Source organism: Gastrolobium bilobum, unplaced genomic scaffold, assembly GCF_033153095.1.
Source record: "Gastrolobium bilobum isolate Gb01-03AN ecotype WA unplaced genomic scaffold, APGP_CSIRO_Gbil_v1 utg84305, whole genome shotgun sequence".
NCBI lineage: Eukaryota > Viridiplantae > Streptophyta > Magnoliopsida > Fabales > Fabaceae > Gastrolobium > Gastrolobium bilobum.
The window spans coordinates 94,450-118,492 of NW_026895650.1; the positions used below are offsets into that span (position 1 = coordinate 94,450).

The 24,043-nt window shown below is 33.9% G+C and overlaps 1 protein-coding gene across 1 annotated transcript; it reads right to left on the minus strand.

Moving 5' to 3' along the window:
* Positions 1-343: 343 nt before the first annotated feature.
* LOC133286673 (naringenin,2-oxoglutarate 3-dioxygenase-like) lies at positions 344-3,085 on the minus strand. The gene is made up of 3 exons (XM_061484122.1): positions 2,677-3,085; positions 1,856-2,284; positions 344-737 (listed from the first exon to the last, which is right to left on the minus strand). The coding sequence occupies exons 1-3, from the start codon at positions 3,037-3,039 to the stop codon at positions 435-437; spliced, it is 1,095 nt and encodes a 364-aa protein (XP_061340106.1). The 5' UTR covers positions 3,040-3,085; the 3' UTR covers positions 344-434.
* Positions 3,086-24,043: the final 20,958 nt, after the last annotated feature.

A 24,043-nucleotide genomic window follows, 5' to 3' on the forward strand; every position in this document is an offset into this window, starting at 1 on the left:
AAGTAAAGGAAAAATCCTCTTTCAAATTCATTTTTGTGCAGAATAATAAATTAAAATGTTGTGAACAAATGTTTGACACGTTCACAAATGTTTTAACACATAACAAGTTGTTTTTAGAGAAAATTTAAATACTTTCAACATAAACATATCATAAAAAATATGATTTGAAAATCAACTGCACATTTGAATGTGATGGGCATGCAGGCAATAAGGGATGCAACTTATTTTCATTTATTTATAAGTAGTAATTATATGGTTTACAGAGACCTCGCTGGATCCAGAGAAACTGGCAAATGAACAATACCTCTTCACATAGGACATAGTTCCCATAATTCAACGGAAAGACAAGCACAAAAGCTAAAGATTTTATAATAATGGCAATTTAAAAAAATGCAAAATACACAAAGTTGAGGGGGCAATAAACTCTGAGAAGTCTAAGCAAAAATCTGATCCAAAGGCTTGGCCTCAATTTTTGCTTTCTCCAAATCCTGCAATTGCTTTTCCTTGGCCAACTTCTTAACCCTAGCAAGCTCAAGGTCCTTGCTCATTTTTCTCCTATACATTTCTGTGAAAGTGATTGGTTCCACCATTATAGGTTTCTCTCCCTCTCTAACCTTCAATGGGTACACTGTTGCATCTGGTGCTGGGTTTTGGAACGTTGCTATGGATAAACGGCTATAGTTCGAGTTCACCACTGCTTGGTGATCAGCATTCTTGAACCTTCCATTACTCAGAAACTGCATATCATACCCACATAAATTAAACACATCAAGAAAATAAAAAAAGTACAGAATAGCAAAGTATTACTTTTTACAGAATTGCCTAAATCATCATTTCCTAAGAATTGAATCATCATTTTTACAGAAATTTTTAATGATTAATTTGTTTTTCCATTAACTATGGTTTACCCTAGTTACTCCGTGAAATTCGTCTGATCACATTAATTGATGAAAATAAAAGTACAAAAGATTAAGTAAGCAGGGACCACATACTTTATGAGCTACGAATATAATTTAAATTGTCAAAACAAGTCAAAGCAGAGTAAATGTGTTATTTAATGATTTACATGAAATATGCAAAGAGTATGTGAATATAATAAATTCATATAGCAGGAAGTTTTCAAGTATTTCGGAAGAAAAATATCTATATTATTAAATTAAATAAATTTCTTGTTAATTATATGAATTATCAGTTTTTTAAATTAAATTTTAATATCATAAAAATATTTAATAATATTAAACAACATATATATACAGATCTCTAGTTGCTAAGAATTTTTTTTTTGGTGATTCTAGAATAAGAAAAATTTACTAGCTTTCATGGTCGATATGGTAGTTGTTGGAGGAGGACAACGCCATAATGGTCCAGGTTAAAATGCGGGTAGAGTCCTCCAAAAAAAAAAATTTTATTATTTATCTATTAAATGTATATGAATTTAGTACAAAAGTTATCATTTGTTTTTACGTTAACTACATTTTTAGCATGACTTCTTACACTCAATTTCGTACATTTCATTTTTCACATTCATCTTTAATAAAAAAAAAAAAGTTAATGGGATAATTAATACATAATCTCTAACACAAAGAGTAAGGAAGACATTGTTAAGAAACTTACTTATACCTGTATCATTACTCATTAAAATGATTTTAAAATTAATACTAAAAAGCAAAGAGAAAGTACCGACAGAATTATATTTATTCTATTTATATTTTGATATTTTCATTTTAATTAAAGATAAAACTTACTATTTACTCATACGTTTAATTTCACTTTAATGATGATTATTTTTTTCTAAAATGTAAAACTATAATAATAAAAAAAAATTTTAAAAAAAATGTGAGAAAGTGGAACTCACATGACCATGATCTCCAAGATTGACAACAAAAGCACCCTCCACAGGCTGAACGGTTATCCATGTCTGACCATTATCTCTTGTAGCTTGAAGTCCACCGACCTGGTCTTGAAGGAGCAGTGTGATGGTGCCAGGATCAGTGTGTCGCTTAAGTCCAAGTGTGAGGTCTGGTTGAGGGCATTTTGGGTAGAAATTCAGCACAACCTTCTGATCCATATCAACGCATGCTTTTGTAAGAGCCTCTTTCTCTAAACCCATTGCCTCTGATAACACCTCCAACAATTTGCAGGCCAAACTCATTAACTTGTCACTATATTGCTCTGTCACAGCTATCCATCCTTCAGGTTTATCAGGCCACCTTGAATAGTCTCTGTTTCTAATTGGGTATGAAAAATATGTCACCAGCTCTCTCCAATCCTGCACCACTTCTCCCTACACCCAAAAAAATAAAAATAAAATTCACTAACCCACAAAGCATATTTTTAAATTAGAATTGAGTATACAAAATACCATTTTCTACATATTCAACATTTTAAACTACCCTCAGCGGAGGTTATATTATACTTGCTACTTTTTTTCTTACTACTTTTTACTATCAAATCTTAATCACGGTTAATTTTTGTTAATTTAATAATTATAATTGAATCACATTTATTAATTAATTATTAAATTTTAATAAATTATAATAGTTAAATTCACAAAAATTAACTATCATAAAAATTTAGTCACGAGAAAGATAATAATTATAACATTTTAACTATCATTCAATTTACCCACTGTGGCTAATTGTTAGTAATAATGTGTATAAGGGGAAAAAGTGTTACTTGGAGATGGCTAGAGACTATGAAGCCACCCTTTTTGCCACCGGACATGTCAAAGCGAAGCTTCTCTTCTGGGGTGAAAGCGAAGAACTCTTTGGCCAAACGGGTCATTTCAGATATGAGTTTAGTGTCTACACCATGATCAACAACTTGGAAGATACCCCAATCCTCGCAAGCCTCGACGATCCTGTTGCAAATCTCTGCTCTGCGGCCATCGACGTCGTCGATTCCAGCGAGTGAAATTACAGGGATCTCGTTGCTGAATTGATTGTAAGCAACTTTTGGGCGCTCGTCTTCGTCCCTAACGAAGCTAGACTCGAGGGTCTTCTCCTGAGACAGGTAAGTCAGAGTTTTTGCTGGTGCCATCGTTGGCTGGTTTTTGCTATAGACTTTTCTGTGCTTTTTGCTCTGTTTTGTGTTTGCGTGTTGCGTGTGGGTGTAGAAATAGGACGCTGACTTTGACGGACAGGTGAGTGAGTGGAAGATTAGCTTGTGATATGATATATTCAATGTAATACAGTAAGCGTGTGTTTGGTTGAGGTGTTTTTTTGCAACAGATGGGGAAGTGTGGGTAGGTATCCCAAAATATTATGTTTGGTTACGGAAAAAAATTCTAGGAAAGAAGTTTGCATAGGAAAATGTATTTCAATTGATTTTGTGCTCAAATTTACTCTTTAAGAATATCTCTTGAGATGTGATATTTATGGAAAACTAAGGAAGTAAAAAACTGAGAATAAAAATTGTGACCAAAGTGACCCTCCATTTTGTATTAGAAAACTAATTGTGAAGTTGTAGATTTATGTAAACAATGATTTCTCATACACGAAAGCTGTAAATTATCCAATCCATAACACCATGATGCCACCATCCTGTGAAAACATAAAGTTAAAAATTGTATTCAGGACTATGATAGACTTTCGTAATTTGCAGTTATTTTAAAAACAGAGACATTTTCGTAATTGCCACTTATTTCTCCATCTATATTTTACATCAAACCAAACATAGACTTTATAAATCATACCTAATTTGCTCGGTTAAATTTTTTCCAACCAAACAGCTTTATTTACATTTTTCTACCAAACTCACTTTCCAACCATTTCCCTATCAATTACATTTTCTTAGTATTCAAAAAATTTCTCCTCAACTAAACGCCCCCTAATAGTAACTGCTGACTATTCCTCTCTCCACGTGCTTAACGGGGACAAATCCCAACTCTGACATTTTCAAGCCCCTATAACAGGCTTTTTGACCACTATACCCTTTTTTTAATAATTAATTATCAAATTGACTTTATTTATAAACTATTTCAAAAATTTAACCTCTCCAGAAAACATAACACCGATCTGCCCCTGTTTGACCGTTGACCATGAAGCCTACCCGGGTACACCCCTCCCTACCCCGGATATATTTTGAAATTTTTTACCTACCCGGGTAGGGAGAGGGATACTCAGGTATATTTCTTGAATCCGAAAAAATGTTTTAATTATTTACCCGAGTAGGGAGGGGGCTACCCGTGTAAATAATCATACTAATTAACATTCTTCATTTCCATGACCCAAGCAACCATAACGGCCCCATCCCCACGTGCAAACATGACCATTCTGCCCCCACCACCGCTGCATGCCAAGCACCAGCTGCAATCACCATGGGTTTTTGATTTGTGACCAAGCTTCCCACCCAAGCCATACCCAAGTGGCACTGCCATCCGAGCACCTAATAAAGGATGGGGTGTTTAGAGCAGCTCTGGAACACATACCAGTTGTGCGAATAGCTGCTGAATACTGCTATTTGCTTTGTTTGGCTTGTCAACCCAGTGGAATGTGAGCTTCAACTGTATCTCCTTACCTTGTATTTTGCAATTTTTTTTTTAAATCCAATTGATAATTATACCATATCCTACAAAATGGGCATTGTTTCATACTTCATTTCTGTATGCATATTAATGTTGTTCAATTGTTGGTTTGAGATAGAATAAAGTTTGTATTATGATTTATTCTCTGAATGGCAACACTTATATCTTCCATTCTGGTTTTTCAATAGCCTACATATATTTGCATTAGAAGTCCATAACTTCAAGATTCGTGAAAGTGTTTAAGCATTGTTGATTAATTTATTCTCAAGTAAACTAGTCTTTACATGTGATCCTTTGAAATCTTGACAGGTCGGTGTACTCTGTTGGGTATGGCTTAGGTGGGAAGCTTGGTCACGGATCAAAAACCCGTGGTGATTGCAGCTGGTGCTTGGCATGCAGCGGTGGTGGGGGCAAGATGGTCGTGTTTGCACGTGGGGATGGGGCTGTTATGGTTGCTTGGGTCATGGAAATGAAGAATGTGAATTAAAATGATTATTTACCCGGGTAGCCCCCTCCCTACCCGGGTAAATAATTCAAACATTTTTTCAGATTCAAGAAATATACCCGGGTATCTTCCTCCCTACCCGGGTAGGTAAAAAATTTCAAAATATACCCAGGTAGGGAGGGGGGTATCCGGGTAAGCTTCATGGTCAACGGTCAAACAGAGGCAGATCGGTGTTATGTTTTCTAGAGAGGTTAAATTTTTGAAATAGTTTATAAATAAGGTCAATTTGGTAATTAATTATTAAAAAAAGGGTATAGTGGTCAAAAAGCCCCTATAACAAGTTTAAAATTTTTAATCGTAAAAGTTGCTGATAAGCCACTACGCATCACAACCATCCAATTTAATTTGATCAACAACTCCTGCGCATTGATCCATGCCAAGCAACTCGATTGGATAGCATTCTTGATAATTGTTTTCTTGTTGTGCTTCTGAGCTTTCTTCATAAGTCGGGTTTTAAGATTTCTTGATAATCCTTTTCTCGCCGTGCTTTCTGACTTTTTCTTCATATGTTGCTGTCATGCGGTATCAATTTTTGCTTCTTTTTTAACTATGTTCGTAGTGGTTTTTCTCAAATAGAAGGCGAAGTCACTTTTCTCAAATCACTTTTGCATATCAATGTGCAACATCCGGCAGTGTTGATGTGGGAGCTGAAGTGGTAAGTAGCGGATCAAATCCAGCTGATGGCGATGGAGAAGACATATGCAGAAATATAGGTGATAAAGTGGATAGCCCGACCCTCTAGAAAATGAATCGGTTCGTCTTGTGATTGTCCCACTTTTGAGAGTAGATTAAAAAATTTGGACTGTCCCATCCAACGGTGGGCTGGTCGGGCTGGTCCATCAGTCATAATCTATTTTATATTAATTCATCTCATTATCAATTCGCCGAAAAATGAATTAGTCTGTCTCATCCTACCATTACAAGAAAAAATCTTATTAATGACGAAATTTTATGAAATTATATCACAAATTCCTACGTCGCAAGTAAATTTCGTCACAAATTTCTGCATCGCAAGTTTATTTGTGACGAAATTTAATTATTTGTGTCAAAATTATCATTTGTGACAAAATTTATGACGAGATTATTTCGTCACAAAAAATCTTTTTTCTTGTAGTGTGCTTTTGAGAGTGAAATGTAAAACTTAACCCTCCCCTCTCCGTTTGACGGGCAGGTTGTACAACACGCATTTTTTCACAAATATATATATATATATATATATATATATGCTGGTCTAGAAATTAACTTCTTTTTTATAATAATTTAAAAAAAAATTAGAGTAAATACCCTTTTTCATCTCTGACAAATTTCACGAAGCCCTTTTTGGTCCCCATCAATTAAAAATGGACATCGTGGTCCCTGAAATTGTAAAAAACAAGCCACGTTAGTCCTTCTGTTAGTGGGGCTCTAACGTTGCTAATGTCTATCGTTAAGTTGCTGAGTCATCATGGAAAAAGCCACCTGAACAAAAAAACGATGTCGTTTGATACCTTTTGACCTTTTTTTTCCCTTCTTCTTCTTCAACTTCATTTTGATGAAGCGTATAGATCAAACTCCTTTCTGAGCTGCACGTTGAGGGAACTCACTCCACCACCCACCGGAAGTCTTCAACCCCCCTTTCAAGCACATATTTTCTGCGAGGTAATCTATTCATAACTGCCCAATGTCTCTCATTGTTTATATGTCGTCATCATTGTTCAAACTTATCATGTGGGTCACAATTTTTGTTTTCTCTGTAGATCATGGGTATGAAATTCGTAGTATTCTTCTGGATTTGACTGGTAGAAGCGCAGTCCCATAAGAATAGGTGGCTGTTGGACCACAAAAAATTCTCAGAAAAAAAAAATCATATCAAATTTGTTGCAGGACACAGATGTCATAGCCACCACAAGCAACTTCTTCTGAGTATGGAAGTTCACTAATCAAGGATGGTTTTGTTGCATTGCTCATCCCTTTCAAGAGCTGAATATTTTTATCGAAGAAAATATTAGTCATTACAAATTACAATTAGTAGACAATGGAGTTAAAAAAAGACTAATCTCTAGCAATTGAACATACCAATTTGTCAATCCCTCTTTCACCAAAAAAGAAAACAGAACCATTTTCTGCAATGTTTATAAAAGGAAGAGCAAAAACCAAGGGTTATACTCTTCTCCAGATAATCTCTTGCAACTAATACTCGGCAATTTACCCTTCACTCTCAGCTTAGGACTTTTTCATATATGCATCTCTCTGCTTTCACTGCTCAACTTCTACTTCAAAGGCTACCCTAGGTGAAGTTCTATCTTCTCTCTCACCTTGATACCCTCAAATTGCTTTGCTGACATAGTAATGAAAAGCAAGCAAACAAACAAGCCAATGGAAGGTGGGTGTTTGACGAGTTTTGTTCTTGTGAATGGAAACTTTGCAAAACATAATGGGTTCAGTTCAGTTTAGTAGATTCTTCTTTTTGTAATTCTTTCTGACGAGTGTTGGTTGCATTCCCATTATAGAAAAAAGGAGTGAAGATTGAAGATGCTGCCATTATTAGATAAATTTCTTCCCTTTTATGCTAATCAGTGTTAAGGATTGTGACATATGGGATTGAAGTTGGGGTATCTTCCATCCGTGTTCCCTTTAGTTACCTCCTTTTTGCCCAGGACTTTAGTTGGATTGGATGTTTTGAAGTTGGCAGAGGCTAACGTTTGTTTCTTGTTTCCAAATATTTTGGTTTGTTGTTGTTGTACTCTTCTCCAGATAATCTCTTGCAATGTGCATTTTCTCATCGGTAATATACCCAGCAATGGCGGCGGAGTTTTGCAGAGGGTGGTGGTGAACTGTAATGAACAGGGATGGTGGTGGTGGATCCATATATCAGAGAGAACTTGCATTGGAGAGAGGAGAAGAAGAACGAAAAAAAGTCAAAAGGTATCAGACGACGTCGTTTTTTGTCCAGGTGACTTTTTCCATGGAGACTCAGCTTAGAGCCTCACTAACAGAAGGACTAACGTGGCTTGTTTTTTGCAATTTCAGGGACCACGATGTCCCTTTTTAATTGCTAGGGACCAAAAAGGGCTTCGTGGAATTTTCCAGGGACGAAAAATGATATTTACTCAAAAAAATTATATAAAATCAATTGTTTCGATAAAAAATTTGGATTAAAATCTTCGACACAAATATGACCCGCTCATTACAAGTTGACATGATACGACACAAATAACTCGCAAATTCATAGTATATGACTTATTATGCAGGTTGACAAGACAAGAATAATGCTTCAATACCAAATTGTATTACTTATTATGTGGGTCAACACGACACGATAAGATACGGATAATCTGTTTTCAACATAATACTATATGAATAACGGATAAGAAAATTAAAACGGATTAATTTCGGGCTCGGGTTGACACGTTATACGACACAACTTTTTTCGGGTCAACTTTTGTCAACGCAAACGTAATATGAATTTGAAAACGGTTCAATCTGAATATGAATTTTTCATATTGTGATTATGTCGTGTCATGTGATTTTGTTGAATATTGCCATCTCTAAAAATATAAAATAAAATTATTTTTTTAAAAAAATCACTTGTTTAAGCCTGGATCAATAGCTTAATCTAGTAAAAAATAATTAAAGACTAGAAAAAGCAAATAAGACTCAAAATAATGTACGAAATTATATTTATAACTCTTAATTTAGCTTGTTTTGTTAAGGTTTCAAACTGTAAATATAGGGAAATATTTTTATTATATTATAGGTAAATGGTTATCTTATGTTGTAGAAACAAAATTATAAGTGAGACTCACAGATATGAGGAGAGAGAAAAAAAAAAGGTGAGACCCACCCCTCTTTTGTGTGTATAGAAAATTTATTTCTCTCATATAAAATGAGATAAATATAACCCGTAAATATAAGGCTATAATAATAATAATTGTTAGCATAAAATAACAAAACACAAGTAGTATAAGGGGAAAAAAGTATATGTTGCTACGTTGAACATGGTAGCTCCACAAATATCAACTTCGCCCAACAAAATATAAAGTTAAGTGTGGAAACACTAGCATTCATGGTCCAGGAAATTAAAATTTAAAAAAAAAAACAGAACAAAAGAATAAAAAAAAAATATATAGGTGGAGGTGACTTATCTATTAGCACAAGGCAAAGGTCTTTGTAAGTCTACTCACGTGAAAAATGCAGAAAGCAAAAATGACAAACTGACATAGAGTGGAAAACCCAAGGCTTTCTTTGATTCAAGAGGCAATAGGAAGTAAAGTCCAACTTCTTTCTTCTATATAATCACAAATGCAGAACACAACAGGGGATTCTTCTTTGGGGGGAGGTTCTAGCTACTGTGAAAAAAAAAAAATCTAAAAAAGGGAGGAGGAAGAGTTTTTGAGGGATGAGCATAATCGAAGATTTCAAAAAGAAAAAGCTCAAAAGATAAAAAAAAAAAAAAAAAAAAAAAACTAGAGTGCTGGAGAATGGGGTAAGATAGAGAGCGAGAGATTAAAGAGGAAAAAAATACAAAGTTATGTGGGAATCGAAGGAGAAACACCAATGAAAAAAAACTCAGAAAAAAGAACAAAGAGATTATTAACCATCACCCACTCCACCTGAATGTTTCCCCAAACACCATGAATAGCTCCCTTCTCCATTATGAACCACTCTCCAGTTTAAACCACATCACCTCACCACCCACATGTTCCGACCTAAACTATAAGTCTCAGTCACCACAAGCCACCGAGCTGCCACTGCCGGTAGCCGCTGCCATCACTGCAGGTCACCGACTGTTGCAAGCTCCACCACGCAGTTAGCATCATTACGCTGCCGGACCACTGCGAGCTATCACACCTTCAGCTCTCCACAGCACCACATCATTGAACTTGTAATGCAGTAGATCATTATCTCCACCGTGAGAACACTACCAATCACTTTAACACCCCTCTGCTTCACAATCGTAAGTCTCCCTGCATTTAGACACCAGAAACCCATTTCCCTTTTATTATGTTTTAACTTTATTTGGTTATTATCATATTGTTTTGTCCTCTTATGTTAGTATTGTCTAGCTAATTATTAGCGGGTTCTGAGCCGAGAATACAGTAAACCATTTTATTGTTATATTTAACTTTATTTTATTTTTCTTCTTTAAAATATAAAAAAAGAATCATCACGGCTAGGTTTTTCTTTTTTTCTTCTTCTTGTCTTGTTTTATTAATTAGATTAGATGTAGAAGACACTTTGGCATGATGTTGAATAAATAAAGAATAAAAAAATCAAAAAGAAATGTCATGATTATCTACAACTTGAGCTTTCTTTGTTTTTTGAGTAGATTAGGTAGCCTTTTCCTTGATATTAAATAAATGAAAATAAAAAACAATCGAAAAATAAAAAAAAAATAAAGAAAGAAAATGATATGATACCCACGATAGCTTGCTGATGGATCAAATTGCATGTTATGGTCATTTAAACTTTATTAATAAATTATTAAATACAAAGTATCATACTTAGCCATGAATGAGTCTCTCGGACATATGTATCTAAGTAGCAACTATTTGAATTTGTGTTCTTGCATAGGATAATATTATTTATTGATGCTGGCACAAGTTTTAGATTTTACTATTTTTGTCACTCTTTATCCGTTCCATAAATTTGAAATAAGAAAAATTAATTGTTAGTAGACGAGATTAGTTGAGTTGTGATAGTTTGTTATTAAATTTTTAAAATCATTTCAACTGTGACAGCCTGATAATTTTAAATCATTTAGTAATTATAAACGAACAAATAAAAAATTATAGTTTTATTTAAAATTATTGATTTTGAGTTAACTAAAAAAAATAAAGATTGATTTGCTATTAATTAAAATGGGAGTCAGCTGAGCCGTGACAGCTTGTTAACCTCACATATTTTATTTTGACTCATTTTAGCCGTGACGACTTGGTGATTCAAAATCCATTTAAATTTATCTTAAAAATTGCAATAATAAAAATAATAACTTGAAATTTATTTTAAAAGGATTAGCTGAGTTGAGACAGCTTGTTAATCCTACAATTATAATTTCGAATTATTTTAGCTGCGACAGTTTGATAGTCCAAAACCTTCAGATCCAAAAATTTCAAATGATTTTGTTTAAAATTACTTTCAAAATTAAAATCAATCAACACACAAATATTTTCTACAAAACGACGTAGCTTTGAGTTCTCTATTGTACCGAGGGATACGTCGGAAACAAAAATAAATTCTAAAAATTATTTTTCTTTTCTTTAATCAATTTTTTTTAATTATTTGGGGTGAAATAAATATTTAAAATTTTATCATTAAATTGCACAATTAATATGAGGCAACCATTTTTTTTCAAATGGACGGTGTAGGGTGCTAATACTTTCCCTACTCGTAAACGACTCCCCAATCCATTTATATTTTTCAAAGACCAATTTTAAAACAAAAAAGGTTTTTCCAATATTTTCTCAAATAAACATTGGTGGCGACTCCATTATTTTTTTAAACATTCAAGTTCATTCGCTGTCACGTCGCGATCCGGTTGTGACAGCTGGCGATTCCACTGGGGAAGTATTTTTAGAGAGTCAAGCTTGCTTTATTATTTGTGCAAATTATTGATAAAATTCTATTTTTTGTTTCACCCACCTTTTATTGCATTTTTTGTCACATTATTTTTGTTCACATGTGCTTTTCTTGCGTATAGCTCCAATAATTGACATATATCCTACCTTGTATATATTCTGCTTTGTCTCTATTTTTGCAACATTGAGGTCCTAATTATTTTAGGATATACATGTATGTATACTCCTAGCACACAACTCATACAACAATTACCAATGGCCAACATAGAGGTCAATTACACAGAATGAAGCTGCAGGGTTGCTGGAGCTCGATGTTGTATCTTCATTAGCAGTACATATATCCTCTCTGAATTATTCAATAGATACTCTCAATCTTACTGCTAATGCTATAGCACAACAAGCATATTCAATTTGTAATGTTGTATCTTGTGTTTTCTGTAATGACCCACATATTTACGATGATTGTCCCCAAAATCCTCAATCAGCTTGTTTTGTAGAAAATTATAACATGAATGATCCATATTCAAACACCTATAACCCAGATTGGTGGAATCATCCAAATTTTTCCTATGTTGAAGGGCAACAGCAAGGGTCAGCATATGCTACAACATTGCAAGATCACAGACCACCATTTCAACAACAGCAACAACATTACCAACAACCTAAATAGCAAGCTGACAACTCTGATGCGCTGGAGAGTATGCTGAAAGACTTTATGGCAAGAAGTGATGCTTTTATCCAAGACCAAAATGCATCAATCAAGAACTTGGAGACTCAAATGGGTCAGTTGGTAAAAGTTGTGAGAGATATATCATATGAAACACTGCCCAACAATATTGAAGATCCAAGAAGCGATGGATATGAGCAAAGCAAAGCTGTAGCATTAAAGAATGAGAAGACAGTAGATAGACCAGAGGCCATAGAGAACTACCAGAAGATGAAGGAGAAAGCTGAAATTCAAAAGGAGACAAGGTTGCTGTGGAAGATGAATTAAAAGAACAACCTATTGCACCTGAAGTTGCTAACACAGAACAGAATGTTACAGCAAAGCAACAACACTATCAGCAAGTCAACAACATAATTAGACCACCACCTCCCTTCCCTCAAAGACTTCAGAAGCAACAAGATGATGTGCAAGAGAATAACACCTTATGTGATGTTGAGGATAATACGAATTTCATGCCCATGAATCTACTAGAAAAGATGGGAATAAAGAACATAAGGTCTACAAAAATGACTTTGCAAGTGCCTAGTCAAGTCATGAAAATATCAGTTGATGTTGTTGAAAAGGTGATGATAGGCAACTCTGCACAACCATTAGATTTTGCAGTCCTTGACATGAAGAATGACCCAATTATTTCTCAATATCTTGAAGAGTTATCATGCCTTGATACCCCAAAGGTTGTGAAAGATATGTGGAAGAGTGAGCTGATTCTTGAGATAGATGGAGACCAAGATAAAGGCAATCCCAAGGTTAAGATGAAGTAGGAGTCTACATGTGAGAAGAATTTGACCAAGGATTCAAAGTTGTTCTTCTTCTTTTGTTTCAACATCTTGATCATCAATCAAATTCAGGCTGAAGACTATAAAACAAGCGCTTTTGGGAGACAACCCAAATCAATTAGGAAATTTCTATACTTTTCTTTAGCTTTAGTGCATTTAAATTTCTGAATTTCAATTTTTAGATTAGGTTAGACTAGTAAATAGATTCTACACTAATTATTTTTATTGATGCAGGTGCAATTTATGGGTAATTAAGGTTCCACTACTGCAACATTGCTACAACACTGCTCCATCATAGCCGCAACAAAAGGAATAAGGTGCTACAGAGAAGAAAGTCAAGTTTAATTCTTGAATGAAATCCTGAAAGCACTTAGCAAAAAGCTGAGTTTGGAGTCCCCCAAAGCATTTTCGCAAGAACCCTGTTCAAGAAATTGAGCTTGGAGTCCTAACAACAAAGGGACTCCACCATTCTGAAAATTCAATGATAAACCAGGTTGTCTTGCTCTCTTCTTATCTATATCTTTTTGTACCACTGAAATTAATAAAAATATTATTAAAGAATCTGTATGCTACGTAGGTTTAATTTTTGTTTATTTTTAATTTGCTATTTTTTCTGTTTTAATTAGGTTTTAGTTTGTTTCTATTGCAAAAAAATAAAAAGTTAGGCAAAACATGAAAAGAAAATAAGGGACTCAAGAAGGAAACTCAGTACTAATGCTGAGTTAAGAATGAGAAGAAAACTCAGTACTGATGCTGAGTAAAGAAAGTTAAGAATGCTAAAGGACTTAGCATAGCATTGACAAAGTATTGTTGTATCTCTGTCTATTTTGTTATTATCTGTATTGTTACAAGATTGCTATAGCATTTGTGTAAGAGTGAAAGTCAATGATCTTAAGCCAAGGTCTAAATGGATACCAAAGTAGGACTTGAAGGCAGAAACCAATTAAGGTGAAAGGCCAATGGAGGGATCATCTAAGCACAAGGGATCACTTGGAGACAAAAGAAACCAAGGAGTGAATTGCGAAAAAAGGCTTAGGGCTCAGAAATTTGATGGGTTTGAATCTTACCACATGAGACAGATTTGAGGGCTATAAGGGTGAAAGAAGCCAAGTAACAAAGCCAATGCATAAAGAGTTCTTCCTCAGAAAAATGGAATCAAAAGAAAAGAGGTGAAAACCCCTAAAAATAGAACAAGTGCAAAAGCACAAGACAAAAGAGGAAGGCAAAGTTAAAAATGAAAGATGCAAGGTGGACACTCGTTCCTTCAAGTCTTGTACACATGGGTGTGGATTCAGGTCTAGCAAAGCATGAGTCAAGCTACTAGGCCATAGGATTCTTAGTTTGAAGCTCCAAGGTGGATCAACCCGAGAAGGAAGTTCCTAGCACACACACACTAATCTATCCAGAAGCTATGAAGCCTTGAGAAGATGAAGCCAACAAGGAATACTGAAGTTGAAGTAAGGATGATGGTTGAAGATCAATAATCACATGCAACTGTGTTGTAGCAATGCTGCTCCAATATGGAAAATCTCAACGACAGTCTCTGATATAAAAGTTACTGATTTGATGTTAGTTAAGCCTGAGAAGTGTTTTGTTGCTCGAGGACGAGCAACGTTTTGAGTTTGGAGTGTGATAACTCTCTGGTGGAGAGTTACTTTTAGGCTTATATGTGATGTTTTGGTGCCATATGCATAATTCTCTTGATTTTATATGATTAATGCATGAATTCTATATTTTCATGATTTGAATGAGAAATATGTTAAGTGTGGATATTTGAAGATAACTTGAGTGTTAGAAACATTTATTTCATTTGTTGTTTTATTGCAGGTCATTGTTGTAGCATCAGAAAGTAGTGCTCTAGCATTGAAGATGAGGTCAGCAATGCACGTGATTGACATCATCACCAGCAAGCTATGGACCCAAGACCAAATTAATCGAGGGAAGCTTCTTAGCACGTAGACAAGTGTTCTGATCTGAATAATCACTCATATTTCTTCAAGAAATCCTAATCAAATCTCTAACAAATTAGATTCCACCAATCCAAATCAAACCTAAAGTATATTTGGAAAGATTCGGAGAAGATACCTTGATCAGCGCTGCAGCAAAACAAGGTTGTATCTTCAATCATATCTGCAGCAAATAAGGAAAGAATCTTTAGCGCTGCAACAATACAGAGTTGTATCTTCAATCGTATCTGCAGCAAATAAGGAAAGAATCTTCAAGCAAATCAAGCAAGTTGTAGCTGCAGCAAAACAGAGCAAATTTGAACATGATTTGTAATGGATTTGAAGAGCTAATTGGAGCCCAATTCATCAGAGTCTATAAAAAGAGGAAGCCTACACACATCAAACAGGTTGGAGAGTCTCTCTTTGAGGCTGGTCAACCTCTCTTTTAGAGGAGATCCAAGCCGCGAAACACTTAGAGAGATTTTGAGGGTTTGTTGAGAGAGATCCAACAGATCAAAGGGCGAGGATAGGGTTTGATAGAGAGATTATTGAATCCGATGGATCCTTGCACTATTCTGGCGGCTGACATACGGTGGATGGTGGTGGAGCTCACGGTTGCTGCGATAGTAATGCTACAACAATGTCCATGTTTTTCTTATCTTAGATCTATGGAATCTTATTCTTTCTTTGTTGTTTCTTTCCACCCAAGTATGAGCTAAATTGTTAGGATTAGGTGATAGAGTACCCTTATTGTGATGTATCTTATTGTGATGTAATCAGTTTGCCTAAACTTTGTTGCATGATTATCCTTTTAGTTGTTTAATAAAGTGTTCAATTGTCTCTAATATTGTTGATTCACCGAGAGAGAGTTGCAAGGTACATAAGATTTAGGCTATAGAGATATAGGTGAATCCTGAAAGTTATTAAACATTATGGTTTAACTAATTAAAACTAGTTAATTGTGGGTAGAGAGATCATTCACACCATAAAATCATATGGAACCTGAACTTAATGATTCATAACTATGTTGGCCATAGAGATGTGGTACTTAGTATACATGTATTGCTGGTGAGAGCCCTTGCATGCATTAGTGTTCTGATTACTGAATGGATGATTGCTGTTAGAGCTGTCAAAATGGGCCAGCCCGGCCCATTTAACCCTAACCCATGTGGGTTAGGGCGAAAAAGCCCGCAGGGCCAAAAAGCCCACAATGATATTGGGCCACATGGGTCAAAAGCCCTAGGGTTAGGGCCAGCCCATAGGCTTTTCAAAAATTTAATGTGTATTTTTTTTGTTAAACAAAAAAGCCTATACTTGATTTTTATTAAACTGTTTGTAATTTTCCAATCTCAAGCAACAACCTATACCAAGTTCCAACTTGGTTTTCCAACCAATTTGATTTTATTTAACCTAAAATCTTATAAAACAATCAGATACAAATGCTGGACAAAATGAAATAAATTTCCATAAAAATTTGGGCAGCAACTACATGTTTTTTGTAGTATCCCTTTACCACAGGATTTGTGAAGAAATTGTCTTCAGAAATTATGGACTGGCCGTGACTCCTTGCCCAGTCGACATATTGTTTCTTTCCTCCCAAGTTCTCATAGTTGTTTACCAAACTCAACACCAGCTTCATCCCATATTGTGATTATATGCACCTTTCAAACTTGATATCCCCATCTTAATATTAAAAATTTAGGTAAATACTTCCTATTAAATAAAAAAAGGCACAAGACAAAGTTTAAATCACATTCCACTTTAGCCACATTATCATAAAATTTTAAATTTCTTGCCTTTTAGTAATCTTATTTTACGTATGATTTCAGGAATGAAGAATATGGAATTCCTTCTAAAATATTAGGTTACATAAAAAATGTAATTGATTCAAAATGGAGAAGTGCATCAGTTTACACATAATGATTGAAAGACAACCATGGCATGCTCTTCAATGCAGATAAGACAGGTAAAAAATTAAAGAGCTACAGTATCCAAGGTTATAGTTACAGCTTCAGCAAAAACCAATCACCAATTCACCATATTCATGTGTACACACACCAATAGGGATGCACACAAAAAAAAGTGGCAGCAAGCAAATGTCAATGATAAATATAGATAACATTGTAGATAAGCCAAGCCTGAACATATGATATACTAGATTCGACATATTGTTTACCATACAATACCACAAGCGAAAGATGAATTCAAGGCTGTACTGAAGCGGACAAAAAGGAAGGAGATATTACAATCCCAGATTAAAGCTCACATAGTTTCCAGAATCAAAACTTTATTTCTCATTGCCTTTGAAATACCACTTTGTTACCACCAGTCCATCACCACTTAGACTCAAGACAAGAGGGATAGAAAAAGATAAGGGATATAGAACAGACAACTTTTTTTTTTTTTTTCGAAGTGTTTCATTTCCATTGTCTCTGAGGACAAACCAACTATATTACAATACAACTGATGCATCTATAATTAGTATAACTAAAAGCTAATGCTTGTTGAATTCCAGAAATTGCATCTAGAACCAATAGAATCGTCAATGATCTAAACTACATTCCATTTGAGGAACCATTAAAGGAAGCCAGCCTGCTACCTTTATCATCACATGAATTTAATATGCATATATCCCATAATTCTCCAAGCAACAAAAGGATGAAAATATGTTATACCGTATATCAATAAATTGAATCATGCACACATGCGAGTATAACATTCCCATGTTGTAACTAGGTGGAAAAAGTTTCCAATTCTACCATATGGAAAGATATAACTCAGCATATCTACTCAGTGCCATTACTTTAGAATTTAACAAGTCAAGAATGCATCTATGTATCAGACCTAAGTAAATAGATCCACTAACATAATATTTCCATGCAGTTGGTAGTAGTTGGATAGTAGTTCCACCTCCACCCTCTAAAGAGAAATAATCTAACATAGCTAGATGCCAATGCCACTACTTAAAAAGTATACCAGACCCACCTAAACAGATCCACCCAATTCCCCTATTTCCCCTTAAAACAGTTATTCAGCATCCACAAACATGAAAAGCAGAAACATAATCTTGAAGAGAACTCACATGAATTCAGTCTCCCAATTAACTAGGTCAAAATCTAAGTTAGAAACAATCAGATTTATTATTCACAAAAAAAAAAAGATATGACTTACAAAACCAGATAATTGGAAAACCACAGTTCCAACAGCACAACACAGAATTCAGATAGCTCTACACAATTCTACAAGAAAGATGTGGTTTTTACCTATTCATGCAACAACCAAAGCAAGAAAGACAACAACTTTGTGTCACTAGATATGGCCCTGAATCGAACCCGAAAGGACTGAGCAATATTAAATAGATTTTTTTTATTAAACAGATTTATCTTCTTTAATTATTGATTAAACACAACCAAAAAGAAAAAGGGTAACTTTGATCATTGCATGTTTGATTAAACACTAGACAAAGTTAAGGCTTTTAAAATTAAATCTCCATATAATCAAATAACAATAAATTTGATAGTTCTCATACTAAAGTATCCAGATAATCGATGAATGGGTTAGGAAGAGAGCCTATACATATCTTATTTTGTAAGAAAATCTTATATATATATATATATATATATATATATATATATATATACCAGCAAAATATCATAGATACCCATGTTGCAGATAATTAAAAAAATTATAAATTCAGAATGAAATTAAAATGATAAACTTAAATCCGTAGAGCTTTAAGTTTATCATTTCAAATTGAAGCCACAGAATGAGGGCAAAGAAAGAGATGAGAAAAACGACCATCAAAGGAGACACAAAGACTGGAGACCATTTCCTAATCGAAGTATAAGTGTACATCAAATCATAGACCCATACATACACATAAAGAACTATCAATATTAAAAAAAAAAAATCCCAAAACAGCTCCAACGTGAGTATTTTAGTCTTGATTTTCGAATGAAAAAGTTTCCCAACATTTTTTTTCCTTTCAGTCACTACCCAAGCAACAATAACAGCAAACAAATATAAAATCGAAACAGATTTCTCAGTATTATGAGGATAAAGAACAAGTAAATTAGGGAATGACCGTCACCATGTTTTCAAAGCAAAAGGTGATTGTAGAAAATTAGGGTATTAGAGAAATATACCTTGAATGGTTTGGAGAAGAAAATAGAATGCAATGTGTGATCCTTATCTACGTGCAATTGATTCTAACAAACGCAAAAGATACTGGGGTTTTGAGAAGGGGATGAAGAATTTTGAATTTTTCAGAGAAAACTATGGCTATCATGGAAAACGCCCAAAGCGCGTGGGAGAGAAAGTGCAAACTGATGGTAATAATTTTGGCCCTCGGGCCAGCCCCACCTGGCCGTGTACTGTAAATGAAAGGGCTTTATGGGCTCAAGGTTATGTTGGCCCTATTAAATGAAAGGCTAAAAACGAATGGGCTTTGTATGGGGCCATATGGGTTGGCCTTAGGGCTTTAGCCCTTTTTGACAGGTCTATTTGCTGTAGCATTGTGATTGCATTCTGGTGAAATTATAATATTGGGAAAATTGATCCCAATCTACTTTGTTACTTGATTTCTTTTTTCTTAAGTGCACTCTTAGTTTATTTTTACTTTGCTTTTAGTTATTAGTCAGTAGTTAGTATTACTTTAGTCATTAGTTCTTAATTCACAAAACTTATATAAATATTGTTACTTTTATTGCTTCACATTGATCCCAAGTTTATAGTTTTCTTCGTGGGAACGATATCTGGACTCACACATCCACTTTATTACTTGTTGATAGGTGCACTCGCGTTAATGTGTGATTGATAAAAGGGGTACACAATTGCACAACAAAACCCATAAAGTATTCAATTACTTTTCATCAAGTATTCGATTAATTTTCTACCCAGAAAAGTATTCGATTACTTTTATGCAGAAATCAATTTTCATGCTAGTTCTCAAATTTTAATGCATCTTAATGATTTCCAATGACTTCTAAATGATTCTAAGTGACTTCTAACATATGTATGATCATGTTCCACACTTGCATAACAACTTTTGATGTGTGTGAATATTGTATGCATGATCAAAGTGAATATGTTTCACCTGTATGAGCTTATGGACTTACAATACAATCCACAAGGCAAAAACTCAATAAACTTATTGGCAAAAAAATTAAGTTAATGCTTTTTAATAAATTAGTTATGCATTTATTACAGTTTTGGAAATAATTATACATTTATTGCATAATATGACGCCCAATTTGGGCGTCACTAAAGATGCCTAAATTGGGCGTCACTCAAGAGGCAATCACGCCTAATTTAGGCGTCACTCATCGGGTGTTGACAGTCATATTTTTTTTTCGAAAAAATAATAATTTAATCATAAAACTTCTGAATGCCATAACTTTTGACTCGGGTATCCAAATCAGGTAATTCTTTTTTTCATTCCACATAACTTTTCGAGATCTACACAATGACATCATATTCGACATATTTTATTTCTCACAAACACAATTTAAATTTACAAGAATTGTATTATAAGAGCGGTTAAACCCAGAAGCCTCTCAGTTCTGGATTTGTGATTTAATATAAAAAATAAATAAAATTTTGATTTATGATTTAAATTTTTTTTATAATTTTTTTTATTATAAAAAAATTTTGGTTTGTGATTTAAATAAAAAATAAAAAAAAAATTATTATTAATAAGGATAACAAAATAAAGATTTGATTTCTGATTTAAACTAAAAAATCAATTTGAAAAATCTGTAGAAATAAAGAAAACAATTAAATAAATATTCTAAATCTCTAAGGAAGAAGGATATTATTTTTGAAATTAAAGATTAATGCTATAAGCTTCTGGTTATTATTTGTGGTCTGAAATTAATTATGGCTTATGAATGTTTTTCAAAAATAAAATTACCTAAATTCGACGTGATTGCCTCTTGATTGAAACCCAATTTAGATGTCATTAGTGACGTGTTAGGTGTTGACACGTGTCACATTTTTAAACTCGAAAGCCTCTGAGTTCTGGGTTTGTGATATAATATAAAAATAAATCAAGATTTGATATGTGATTTAAATTAAAACATAACAATTATTATTAATAAGAAAAAAAATAAAGATTTGATTTGTGATTTAAACTCAAAAATCAATTTGAAAAATTTGTATTAATGAAGGAAATAATTAAATAAATATTCTAAATCTCTAAGAAAGAAGGATTACTTGATTTAAATTTAAATTATGTTTCTGAGAAATAAAATATATCAAATGGGATGTCATTAGGTAGATCTCAAAAATTTATGTGGGATCAAAAAAAGAATTACCTGATTTGGATACCCGAGTCAAAAGTTATGACCTTCAAGAGTTTTATGATTAAATTATTATTTTTTTGGAAAAAAAATATGACACGTGTCAACACCTGATGAGTGATGCCTAAATTAGGCGTGATTGTCTCTTGAGTGACGCCTAAATTAGGCGTGATTGCCTCTTGAGTGAAGCCTAATTTAGGCGTCTTTAGTGACGCCCAAATTGGGCGTCATATTGTCCAATAAATGTGTAATTATTTTCAAAAGTGTAATAAATGCGTAATTAATTTATAAAAAGCAGTAAATTAATTTTTTTGCCTAAACTTATTCCTATAATTTCTATGACTTAGATAAGACTATTAAAACTAGTAAGTACATAAGTCTTCATTGCATTCATGGTTTGAGTTTTCTTGTACTCCCTTTTAGCTTGAAAGCTTTGACTTTGCCAATTTAAGTCTTCTTTTCAACTTTGCACTTTGTTATTGACTTCTTGTGCCTTTTAGAACTTGTTGACATGCCTTTCATTGAGAGCTTTCATGTTGAGCTATATTGTACCTTTGTAGATTCTTTGTTATCATCAAAACTTCATTAATCATGGTCTTCATGACCTATGTTTCAACAAAAAGGCATTGTTAACATCCATTTGAATTAAGTGCCAATTATGAATAGCAGTCAAAGCAATAAGAGGCCGAATAGTAGTTATTTTTGCTACAAGGGAGAAAGTGTCAAGAAAGTCTATCCCTTCCTATTGAGTGTAGCCTTTGGGTACAAGCCAGGCTTTATACCTCTCAAGAGAACCATAAACATTATATTTTACTTTGTAAACCCACTTATAGCCTACTGAACTTTTATTAGGGGACAAAGAAACAATAGACCTGGTATGATTAGCTTCAAGAGCACACAGCTCAACATCCATAGTTGCACACCATTCAGGCAACTGTGATGCTTTAGCATAAGAGGTTGGTTCAAAATGCTAGGAAATATAACTAACAGCAAAGCCTCTTTTGGGTCCCCAACAAAAATACGGTACTTGTTTTTGTCCCTTACAAAAAAAGTCAACTTTTGGTCCCTCTAAAATTTCAGTTCTTTGAAAATGTGGTTCCTTGACGTGAGCTGTCGAACTCACTCAAATTAATCAGGTTTGTAAAACTAAAGATTTGTAATAAAATGGGCAACCTGAATCGTCTCTCAAGGAATTTGTAAGGATCATAATCGATCAATTAAAAACAAGAAGTAAAAAGGGGGGTTTGTGTGATTAAAAATAGAAAGTAAAAACAAGGATTTAAAAATTGAAATTATCAATTAAAAGAAATCAACCCAAGAATGAGGATTCCAATATATCCATCATTGGACAAAGGATTACCAAATCGTGGTTGACCCTAAGAAATTTGGAATCCGTGCAATTGATTAGGAACTCCTCTCTAGACGATCGCCTATGTTTGATCAATACGGTGCATCTACTCGCGCGATCGCGAAGTATCAGCCCGTTTGACTTAAAATAATTGGGTTAATCAACCTAAACATTAAATCTAACATTCAATCACTTACCTTAGTTGCAATCGCAGAACTCGAATCTGAGTTGAAGGAAGAGAAATGATTTGGAACAAGATCAAGCACAGGTCCTCCGGATTCAACCGCAGAATTCTTAATTCTTGGATTGATTAAAGAACGCTTAGCCTAGCATGGCTAAGTAGAAAACCATAATTGAAATTAAGAAAATAAAGAAGAACAAATAGTAGAAGAGAGAAAACGTAAATTGCAATTGAATCTTGAAACTGTAAAAACATAAACTCTCAAAACGAAAACTAAAACTAAAACTAAAACTGAATGACAAGGTCTCCTAAACATTCCTTTATATAGGCTCTACAAGTCTGACCTAGTATAAAAGGAAATAAAAGATAAATAATAGATTTAGGCCTCATAAAGATTGGGTTCGCAATTACAAACTTAAATCCAATTAAACTAATTAAAACTACAGCAACTCGTGATAAACTTGGGCTTGATTTTCGACCATCCTATTGTTCTAACTGAGATTACATGTCGCATAACATTTGTAGCCCTCTGAGTTAGCTGCAAAACGCAACAAGAATAGGGTCAATCGGACACTTGTGGAATGAGTTATGGTCAAAATACTGTAGTAACGTAAATCTAGATTTTTATTACGAATTTCAAAATAAGCCCAATTAAAAACCCAACATCTAATTTAACCCAAAGACCATTATTTACACACTAAACAATCAAAAATCACTAATCAAGATTAACAAATAAGTTTAATAAATATTAATTATCAAATTCCCCACACTTATCCTTTTGCACTTATGAGCAAAATTAAAACTTGAAACAAAAACTAAAGGAATGACAAAACAAAGCAAAAGACTAAAAGATAACCAATGTTTTATAACAATTGCTAATAATACAATAATCTGAACAAGGATAATAAAGTTTCAAAAGATCAACCAATTAAGATAGACATTCCTTCATCTTAAATTAGAAAATATAGTAATCTCATTCAATAATGTTAATCAGACAAGATAGTCTCTCATGGGATGCTCTGAATCAATCTCTCAAGTGTATAGGGTAAATTACTGTATCACTCAAATTCCACTCAAGAAAATTTCCCTACCATAGGCTTGCTCAATTTCTACTTCTCCACTACTCAAAACACATGCATGCAAAAATCAAGAGGATTTTTCACAAGGTTGTATTGGGGC